Here is a 9,311-nt window from a genome sequence, read left to right as displayed (position 1 = left end):
CTTATGCGTACCACTGACAAGTGTGTCTTCCTCAAAACAAATAAACGACAATGAGAGGAAAATTCATTGCCAATCACTCCGTAAAATACCTGTGTGCTTCTTTTAATTTCTGCGAGAAATAAAAATACCCAGAAATTGCTTATAAATTCTACAAACAGTTTCATTCATGCGTTCAGCTCGGTTCTTCCATATGATTTTCGCCATCAAACGTTCCAACTTCGCCGCCATTCGCCGTATTTTGTCCCGTGAAATTCCGTGTTTTGTTTTGCAAATTGTGCAATAAATTGTGTGTGAAATGTTGTGCAATTTTCCTGGCTAAATCTCACCCATTCGGCAGTGCTGAGGGTGTAAAAAGAACCCCCTGGGGGCGACAATGGCGTCGGCGGAGGAAGGATGGGTGCATAGTTTCTCCATAAATGAGATTTCGCGACACAAGAAAGGCTACACAATCTACAAAATAACATCAATAGTGAGTCAGAGACTGTCTATTTTCCTTTATCACATTGCTCAATCTTGCGCTGAAATTGTGTCATTTAGGTATTCCCGCGATTTGTGCCCGAGGCACTGTCGTGTGTGACAGTGTGGAAGCGCTTCAGTGAGATCAAGACGCTCCACAAGGAGATACACCGTCGCCACCGAGCGCTCAAGTTGTCCGGGAAAGTGCCTAAACTCGAGGACAGATACTTCTTCCGGCGATTCGACGCGGAAGTCATTGGCGAGCGGCGTCAGTACATCATTGAGCTGCTGGAGTTCGTCGCCATGCATCCGGCACTGTATACGAGTGAGGTGTTCGTGAAGTTCCTGCGCGGCGGTCACACGCCGAACACCTCGCCAAGTCACAAGGGGAACATCGCGGCGATCTGCAAAGATCTCTCCATTCCCTTCCAGTCTGACGTCGCCCTGATCGATCCCACGCGGGATTGCGAGGCGGACAGTGATATTGTGTCCATTGACTGTGTCGATTCCTTGTCGAATGCATCACTGGAGACACTCACCAACTGCGACTCCCTGTCCAGGCGGGGTTCGATTGTGAGCGAGGAGGGATCTGTGACCAGCGAGGGTAGATATTCACTCCAGCTCAGCATTGCTCAAGACATTGACTACTTCTTCGACGCCGCCGTGGACTTCAGCCGAGCAATGCAGGCGGAAGTGAATGGACAGTACCAAGAGAGCTTTGAGTGCTACAAAAAGGGCATCGACACACTCCTGACGGGTGCTAAGCAGGACAAAGACACTGACAGGCAGCAAATGGCCAAAGACAAGGCCACCAAGTATCTGAAGAGGGCGGAAAGTGTCTGTGAGAATCACATTGTGAAGAAACCACAGAGTTTTTCACCGTCAGAAACTCAGCCGTATTCCCTGGAGCGACCGCTGGGTCACTTGTCGCGCTACAAAGTGGTGAAGATTGTGGACACGGTGATGCAGGTGCAGGACAAGACGGACAAGAAGATCTACATCATGAAGGCAATTGAGAAGCCACAGAGCAGCTACTTATTCCTGGGTGCTTTTCTGCCACACAAGATTCCCTACATGGTGTCCTTGATGGCCTATTTTCAGTCAGAATCTTCCATCTACTTGCTTCTCAATCAGGCGCCCGGGGGAAAACTCTATGACTACATCAGCACTTACAAACCAGGAGAGTTTCGCCCAGAGGAAGAGCCTGAAGATGTCAAGAGAGTACCTGAAGTGACGGAGGAAAGCAATGAGGAGGAATCTCATGAGGAACACCCACAAGAGGAGATGGAAGACTCTCCTGAAGAGGAAATGCGCATTCCGCCACCATCCTTTGACATTCTCTCGAAGGACATGGATGTTCTGGATTTGGTGCACTGTGCAAAATCTCTCCTCAAGTCCGTTTCCAGCACTCTGAAGCAATCCAAAGGCATAGGAAGTGCCATTGAAGCCATTGAGGAACTTGTTCTTCCATCTGGTCTCCAAGACATTCCTGAAGAGGTGGAAAATCCACCAGAAGAACCCAGCGCTGAGCCTCTAGAGGTGCTTCCCGAGGATGTTTCAGTGGAGGAAGAAGGCGAGACACCAAAGAAATATCCCATTCCTGAAGGATGTGTTCGTCAGTGGGCCAGAGAGTTGGTTGTGGCAATTGACTCTCTCCACAGGCACAATGTTATCTGCTGTGATCTTCATCCGGACAATGTGCTGCTCGGCTCAGCCGGACAGCTTCTACTCACCTACTTCTACTGTCGCCCTGATGCCACGGAGAAGTTCCTCAAGGAGGAGTCTGTGGCCGGAGGATATGTGGCGCCCGAGAGACCACTCACAGAGGTGTCAGACTGGTGGACAGTGGGAGTGATTCTCTTTGAGATCCTCACCAGGCACGCCTTCATAGCTCTTCATCCAGGGGAGATTCTCACTTACTATGAGGTTCAGTATCCAGAAGTGGAGATCTCCGATGAGGCCAGGGCTCTTCTGGATGGGGTGAGTGCCACGCTTGACCTCATTTCTTTAGCGTAACATTCCAATTTGCGCTGTTTACGCGATAACACGAATTGTTATGCCTGGTTTTTTGCCACTTCTCTGAATATCAATGCAAAACATATTATGAAACCCACATTTTATCGCTGAGTAATTTGAATAAATTTGCTGTAAATTGCTAATGACACATTCACGTGTCCTTGCAGCTGCTCCAGGTGAATCCCAGTGAGAGATTTGGCATTGACGAGATCCAGACGCACGCCTTCTTCCGCGACACAGACTGGGAGAGTGTCAGATCGCTGGGCAGCCACTCGTAGCGTCCACAACACTTACTTCTGAGTAATTTGTTCTCGTATTTTATTCTTTAACAACACCGTGATTATTTTAGCGAATAAACTTGTCAAATTATTTTCCTCGTGAAGGAAGTCAATATATTAATCTACTCGTCTTTTTTCCTGGTTATCAGAGATGTGTGATGAGGAGGGTGGAATTGTCAGGAGAGATGTAGTCAAAGGTGGCTTCCTGCGATTGCATGACTCTGACAGACTGATCAGGTGTGAATTCCCCAGACACTTGTCCGCCCATCTCATCAGCAGGTACGGCGAAGGTGAAGTGGAGCGCTTCCGATGGCGTGTCTTTGAGATGCTCAGCCTTGCGATGGGTCTTCATGTGACTGGCCAGAGTGTCTGTGCGTCTGAAGAACTTGCCGCAAATGGTGCACTTGTAGGGCTTCTCGCCGGTGTGAATGCGCAGATGTTTGGCCAGATGAGCGTACTGGATGAAGGCCTTGGAGCAGAGTGGACAGCTGTGCGGACGCACGCCAGAGTGGATCTTCTTGTGCTTCGAGAATGTGGAGGAATTCGTGAAGGCTTTGCCGCACAAATCACACCTGTACGACTTCTCGCCCGTGTGAATCTTCAGGTGTTCGTTGAGATTGGCCGAGCGCGAGAAGGTCTTCTGGCACACGGTGCACTCGAAGGGACGCTCGCCGGTGTGTGAGCGCATGTGGACTTTCAGGTTGCCGGCGAAGGCAAAGGCGCGGCCGCAGACGGAGCACTGGAAGGGCTTTTCGCCCGAATGCACAGCCGCGTGGTTCCGGAGACTCGTGGGATGCGTGAAGGACTTCTGGCAAATTGAGCAGGCGAAAGGCTTCTCTCCCGTGTGGATTCGCTGGTGTTTTATCATGTCGCACTTCTTCCCGAATCTCTTGTCGCAACTCGAGCACTTGTGCGGGCGACTCTCCCGGTGATGTCGTCGCCTGTGATGCTCCAGATCACGGGCTTGCGTAAAGGGAACGCCGCAGACCTCGCACGGCTCAGCCTCGGATCCTTCGTGCTTCCTCAGATGAGCCTGCAGACTCGTGTCGATGGTGAATACTTTCTCACAATATTTGCACGATCTTGGCTCCTCAGTGTGCGTCTTGGCGTGATTCTGCAATGAAACTCTCATTGTGACCCGATTTTTGGATTCGAGATAAGACATAATCATGAAATTACCTTGAGATTCCGGAGCTGAGTGAAGGCCAATCCGCAGAATTCACATCTGTACGGACGATCTCCTGTGTGCCTCCGCATGTGCTTGGTCAGATCGCTGGATTGGGCGAATTTCCAGCCACATTTCGGACACTCGTGAGGGCGAATTCCCAAGTGCGTGCGCTTCTTGTGCAGCGCCATCGTGCTGGCCAGAGTGAATGATCGATCACAGAGATTGCAGGTGAAGGGACGAACTTTGTTGTCTCTCTTCTGCCACTGAAGAGTTCCTTGAGCATCATTCTTCCTCTTCCTCTGGACTTTAGGCATTCGGTCTTCTTCTCTGCTTTCGGGAGGATTTGCAACTGTTTCCTCATCATTTGATACTCTCAAAGTCCCTGACTTGTCTTGATGATTGTCCATGTGATGAAGAAAAGTCCCAATTTCCACAAAAACTGCCGAACAGTCAGGACACTCGTGGTATTCTTCACTCTCATGGACGAGAACATGACGAAGAAGAGAATCCTTGTCGGCAAACTTTCCTGGACAGAAGAAACACTGATGGAAATTCTGGGAATCTGATGGATGATTCTTCAGAGTGTGTTTATGCAAATCAGAGATTAGTGAGAAGCTATCCAAGCACTCAAAGCATAGACACTTGTCATCTGATCTTTTTCTTCTTCTCCAGGATTTTTCTTTATCACAAAGCCTCGCTTCAAATACTTGATCACATTCTACTTTTGGAATGTTAGTATTTCCTGGGGTTTCTGCAGTATCACATTTGCTATTGATATTCAGCGGTTCAGAAGTGATTTGAGATTTTCCTGCAATTCCGTCTTCAGCATCTTTCCTGTCCGGAAGAACAGGCACTTGTTGAGTTATCAGAAGAGATGAGACAGGAATAGTCACTGTAATGTTGTTCACTGTGCAAAATTCAACAACAGGAGTGGTCATTTTCTTCAAAGCAATGCTGATTTGACTCTGTAATTGAATAATATACAAAAAAGAAGTGAAATTATCATCAACAAAAACATTATGTGTGAAAACTCTTAATATTCTGAGGATTCTGCAAGAAGACACTTACATTTTCTGGTAGTTGTACAAACACAGACACATTAGACACAAAAGAATTAAGTTTGATTTAAAATCAACCCATTTTTTAGGGTTTTTCAACTAGTTTTAGTTTATTTTTCCATTGTAAACAAAACAATCATCACCATTTCTAGCAAGAGCACTTAGTGCACTGTGCTCACCGCCAGAGCACCGCGGCGAAGTGGTGGAAGTGCTAGAAAGCGACAGGCCCTCTGGTGGATGTTCCCGACATACACTTGACACCGTCATAACCTCTCCCTTTTCCATACAAATTTTGCTCGGTGTACACGTGTGTGACAATGGCACCAACAGAAACCGTGAAAAAGTCCGTGAAGAAGGACGCAAAGAAGTCCAATCGCCTGAAGAACTACGACCTGGGATGTGGCATCATGCGTTACTCGCACTCGCGCAACTTCAAGCGCAAGGCGTTGTACCGATTCAAGGGTACAAAAACAAGGAAGGCGACCAAGCCGAAAGTCGCCATTACGGTGACCAAGAAGATCGGCGGAGCCAACAACGGCGGTGAGCGTGTGGTGAAGCTGCAGAAGCCGAAGGCGTACTACCCGACGAAGCCGCGCGTCCAGAAGCGCCCCGCCCGCCGCCTGTTCAAGAATCACCAGCGCAAGACACGCAAGTCCATGGTTCCCGGACGCGTGCTCATCCTGCTGGCTGGTCGTCACCAGGCCAAGCGTGTGGTGCTGCTGAAGGTGCTGTCGTCGGGGCTCCTCCTCGTCACCGGACCCTACTTCCTCAACGGTTGCCCCATGCGCCGCATCTCGCAGAGGTACGTGATCGCGACCAAGACGGTGGTGGATCTGGGCAAGTTCAAGCTGCCGGAACACGTGAACGACAAGTACTTCAAGCGTGCCGCCAAGAAGAAGAGCCGCCGCACCGAGGGTGACATCTTCGCGCAGAAGAAGGAGCAGTACGTGCCGTCGGAGCAGCGCAAGGAGGACCAGAAGGCTGTGGACACGGCCGTGAAGCAGGCGCTGCGCAAGAGGAAGGACAGGAACCTCATCTGCCAGTACCTCAAGGCCCTCTTCCGCCTCAAGTCCTCGCAGTATCCTCATCGCATGAAGTTCTAAGATTGACGCGCATTTCGTGGATGTGGAGGAAATAAAGAGAGGAAGACAAATAAGTTCTCTGGGTTTATCTATTTTTCTTCTTCTTATTCAACACCTGCTTAACTTGAGCTACTGTATTTGCAGAAGACGGATCTCACCGTGGCGCGCGTTGCATTATGTTGTGGGGAAATTGTGCTCTAATATTCCATTTTGCTCTATGACACAGAAATTCTCTAGAATTCGCCTACAATCCGCAAAAGACGGGCGCTCCGCCCTAAAGATACTCGTAGAACATGTACCAGTAAGTGCAGTTGAGGACAGTGAAGAGGAACGGGAAGAAGACGCGTGAGAAGCGATCGATGTTGATGGCTCGGCGGAGGCGAATCTGGGCGGGAGTGAGTTTGGGCGGTTCGGGCTTCTCGCCGGTCACTTCCGGTCCGAGGGGGATTGGCTGGAGGGAGAGCATGGAGTTGTCCTGGCGCGGAACCCACGGCACATCGGTGGAGTTGTCGTTTTCCCGTTTGCCGAACTGCGAAAGCAACTGCGTGTGGAGAAGATTCAATTCTCACATGCTCCAAGATTTGGCAAAAGAGAGGATCACTTACGGATCCCCGGCAGACGCTGTTGCGTCCCTTCGGCTCCATCATCTTGTCGCCCTTGTCCGCTGCAGATGAGGAGGTTTTGGTCGGTGGAGTGTCGCCCAGGACGATGTTCACCAGGCAGTACTCCATGAGAGCCATGAAGACGAATCTGGAAGGCAAGGAACACTTCTTTAGCCACTCTCAGAGACACTGGGCGGCCACTGACATTGTGCAGACGGACATGAAGGCATCCACGGCCTTGAGATAGGACACTGGAGGAAGAGATGCTTGGGATTTAGCGTGTTGCGTCGAGAGGGTCAGCAAACTCGTGACTCCCAGAGTCACCCGGGCAGGAGCTGCTTCGGGTTTTATCCAGAAACTCACCCACTGCAAAAGAAATCAGGACATTTGGGGCCAATTCTGGGAATCCTTTATGAGTTCATTGGAAGTGCTGAAGAGCATAGAAAAGTATTTCTTAATAACTTCTCACCGACATGATGACAATTAAGCATGTTGGAACATAGGTGTGAAAGAGATAATAACCGAGACGACGTTTCAGGACGAAAACCACTTCCAAACAGGTAAAATTCCCTGCAAAAAGTAATTAGAAAGTGTTAAAATTAGATCAAAGGCTGACAGATTAATTGGCTGTTGAGTATTTGCCATCCAATTATGCTCTTCTTCACACCAAGTTGAAGAAAACTCGAAGACTACTGTTAAGTTCTTTAAAAGTCCTTCAGGAGAATCGCCTAAAATGTGTTTTTTAATACTTTTTATTCCCTCAATTCTTCAGGATGATTGCGATGAAGCATATGCTTCATGTTGCAATCAAATTTCGTATCTTTGAGCGAAACAGATTTGAAACTCGTCCGTTTGCAATATTTTCAACAATAAATTTCACTAAATTTTCCAAGACATTTTCCCACCTGTTGAGTAGACTTGTGTGCAATCAGCCGTGTAATTTCGCACCAGCGCCAATTGTGGGAGCTCAATATTCTCATCGACAACCAGAGGCACATCCGGATCCCACTGGAAAATCATGTCGTCCGTCGTGTGAGACACTGAAAAGCACAGAATTCTGCATAGAATCTCAGCTAGATATAATCGTTATGAGTGATTTTGGGCATTACAGCTCTCCATCTGCAGCTTGCATTCCTGAGTGTCGTGTGGATAGATGAGGAAATTCATGGCGCAAGAGAGTCGGAGTGTGAGCTTCACCATGTACAGGATTGTCTTATCCTTGTACAGCCACATGTAGTGATTGGGGATGGTCATGGTCTGGAAGGTGACTGACTTGGCGTTCTTGAAGAAGGAGTCCGGACGCCACATGTGCTTCAGCCACTCCACTTCCAGCAGCCGATACTCCGACGTCATGTTCTCAGGCAGTCGCAGCCGGTGATCCTTCCACGTCTGGGCGAAGAAGATGTCCGCAGCGTAAGTCTGAGGGCATAAATTGCGAGTATTTCTTGCATTTGAGTGCGTGATTGGCTTACCATGGACGTCTCGTCGATGGAATCCAGGCCCATGACGGTGACGTGGAAGAAGACCGTCGTTGGCTGGCCTTCCTTCTTCGGCGGTCGCATCTTGTCGTAGCTCTTGTGATCCTCCGGGAGGATGTCGTTGAAGGTGAGGCTCGTCCTTTGGGGGAGAATCCAAGAAATCAGTGGAAATCAGGTGAATCGAATTGGTGAGGAACTCACTGATGTTCGCCGCGGCTGATCCTGCCGCACATCAGAGTCAGGAGGAGACAGAAGACAGTCCACCGGATCATTGCGCAGCGGAGGAGTGAAGTTGAGCTGCTCCGCGGCCACTTGATGCACCGCGTGGGTGGCGAACAATGTCCTAGTTACTGGAGAGGCGAGAGACTCTCTTGAGCGAATCAGCGTCGTCAGCGATTAGCGGTGCGGCTTCTTTAAACAACTTCCTGCTCATCCCACGCGGGCGCACGGACAATGTCATCATCAGCCTCCTCGCGCGGGGATGCCAATTGACACAGTGCGACGAGGGTGGCTGACTCGGCAGACTCGATTCCTCGTGGAGGGACAATTGAGCTTCTTAAATTATATCCAAGGAGGCTTCTTCGCTATTCACTCTGTGCATTAAATCACAAAAGCAGGGGAAGGAGAGTTAAAGATATCCCTCAAATATGTATATTTTGCACTTCATTTATGGAAAATGCAGTAAATTTTCCTCATTTTCCTTCACAAGCATTTCATCTATTTATTTTAAAACATTTTTCTTCATATTTTTCTCACTCAAAAAGCGTGCCAAGCTTTTGTGCCAAGGATTGAAATATTACTACTTTTTAAATTCAACAATAATTTAAGATACTTCAAACGGTTCAAACACTGATAAATCCTCAAATAATGCAGCTTTTTTACTTAATACTTCACATTCACTTCTCTTCGGCTTTCCTGAGCTTTTCCATCCGCGATCCGCATTGAGAGACAACTGAAGGATTTTCCTCGCGGGAGAGCGCTTAAATAGCTTCCTGGGCGTCCTTCGCAGACAAAGACACCCCCTCGATGTGAAGCAGGTGGAGAGGGTGTGAGAAATGAGCCTCAAAAGGAGGCACTTTGCATGGGGAAAATGCTTTTGAAATGTTAAATATGCAAAATTTTGCATTGATTTTCTGTTTCTCAGTGGGAAAATGCATGTTTCTCGGGTGTTTC

General features: G+C 48.7%; 4 protein-coding genes across 4 annotated transcripts; 2 read left to right on the top strand and 2 right to left on the bottom strand.

Moving 5' to 3' along the window:
- Window positions 1-236: 236 nt before the first annotated feature.
- LOC132261037 (ribosomal protein S6 kinase delta-1-like) lies at window positions 237-2,865 on the top strand. Its single transcript, XM_059759543.1, has 3 exons — window positions 237-469; window positions 538-2,436; window positions 2,640-2,865. Exons 1-3 carry the CDS (start codon window positions 374-376, stop codon window positions 2,748-2,750), a joined length of 2,106 nt encoding a protein of 701 aa, XP_059615526.1. The 5' UTR covers window positions 237-373; the 3' UTR covers window positions 2,751-2,865.
- Window positions 2,866-2,887: 22 nt separating this feature from the next.
- Window positions 2,888-5,143, bottom strand: LOC132261043 (zinc finger protein 883-like). The gene is made up of 3 exons (XM_059759556.1): window positions 4,987-5,143; window positions 3,930-4,883; window positions 2,888-3,864 (listed from the first exon to the last, which is right to left on the bottom strand). Exons 2-3 carry the CDS (start codon window positions 4,854-4,856, stop codon window positions 2,896-2,898), a joined length of 1,896 nt encoding a protein of 631 aa, XP_059615539.1. The 5' UTR covers window positions 4,857-4,883; window positions 4,987-5,143; the 3' UTR covers window positions 2,888-2,895.
- A 95-nt stretch (window positions 5,144-5,238) lies between these two features.
- On the top strand, window positions 5,239-6,132 carry LOC132261051 (large ribosomal subunit protein eL6-like). The gene has a single exon (XM_059759568.1). The coding sequence runs from the start codon at window positions 5,294-5,296 to the stop codon at window positions 6,077-6,079; it is 786 nt and encodes a 261-aa protein (XP_059615551.1). The 5' UTR covers window positions 5,239-5,293; the 3' UTR covers window positions 6,080-6,132.
- Window positions 6,133-6,140: 8 nt separating this feature from the next.
- On the bottom strand, window positions 6,141-9,219 carry LOC132261072 (glycine receptor subunit alpha-4-like). Its single transcript, XM_059759602.1, has 8 exons — window positions 8,340-9,219; window positions 8,133-8,277; window positions 7,770-8,079; window positions 7,566-7,700; window positions 7,130-7,230; window positions 6,866-7,026; window positions 6,664-6,808; window positions 6,141-6,599 (listed from the first exon to the last, which is right to left on the bottom strand). Exons 1-8 carry the CDS (start codon window positions 8,408-8,410, stop codon window positions 6,333-6,335), a joined length of 1,335 nt encoding a protein of 444 aa, XP_059615585.1. The 5' UTR covers window positions 8,411-9,219; the 3' UTR covers window positions 6,141-6,332.
- Window positions 9,220-9,311: the final 92 nt, after the last annotated feature.

The sequence above is a fragment of the Phlebotomus argentipes genome, unplaced genomic scaffold (genome assembly GCF_947086385.1).
Source record: "Phlebotomus argentipes unplaced genomic scaffold, Phlebotomus argentipes genome assembly contig_45, whole genome shotgun sequence".
NCBI classification, from domain to species: Eukaryota; Metazoa; Arthropoda; class Insecta; order Diptera; family Psychodidae; genus Phlebotomus; species Phlebotomus argentipes.
The sequence above is the reverse complement of the archived record's forward strand: the minus strand, read 5'-3'. Positions and strand labels throughout refer to the sequence as shown.

Bases quoted from the DNA above. Each gene is read 5' to 3' on its own strand.
- LOC132261037 (XM_059759543.1), top strand. From the start codon at position 374: ATGGCGTCGGCGGAGGAAGGATGGGTGCATAGTTTCTCCATAAATGAG. The intron at 470-537 runs GTGAGTCAGAGA...TGTGTCATTTAG, and splicing joins TCTACAAAATAACATCAATA to GTATTCCCGCGATTTGTGCC. The intron at 2,437-2,639 runs GTGAGTGCCACG...GTGTCCTTGCAG, and splicing joins CCAGGGCTCTTCTGGATGGG to CTGCTCCAGGTGAATCCCAG.
- LOC132261043 (XM_059759556.1), bottom strand. From the start codon at position 4,856: ATGACCACTCCTGTTGTTGAATTTTGCACAGTGAACAACATTACAGTG. The intron at 3,865-3,929 runs GTAATTTCATGA...GTTTCATTGCAG, and splicing joins CTCAGCTCCGGAATCTCAAG to AATCACGCCAAGACGCACAC.
- LOC132261051 (XM_059759568.1), top strand. From the start codon at position 5,294: ATGGCACCAACAGAAACCGTGAAAAAGTCCGTGAAGAAGGACGCAAAG.
- LOC132261072 (XM_059759602.1), bottom strand. From the start codon at position 8,410: ATGATCCGGTGGACTGTCTTCTGTCTCCTCCTGACTCTGATGTGCGGC. The intron at 6,809-6,865 runs GTCAGTGGCCGC...CTTGCCTTCCAG, and splicing joins TTCATGTCCGTCTGCACAAT to ATTCGTCTTCATGGCTCTCA. The intron at 6,600-6,663 runs GTAAGTGATCCT...CTCCACACGCAG, and splicing joins ACAGCGTCTGCCGGGGATCC to TTGCTTTCGCAGTTCGGCAA.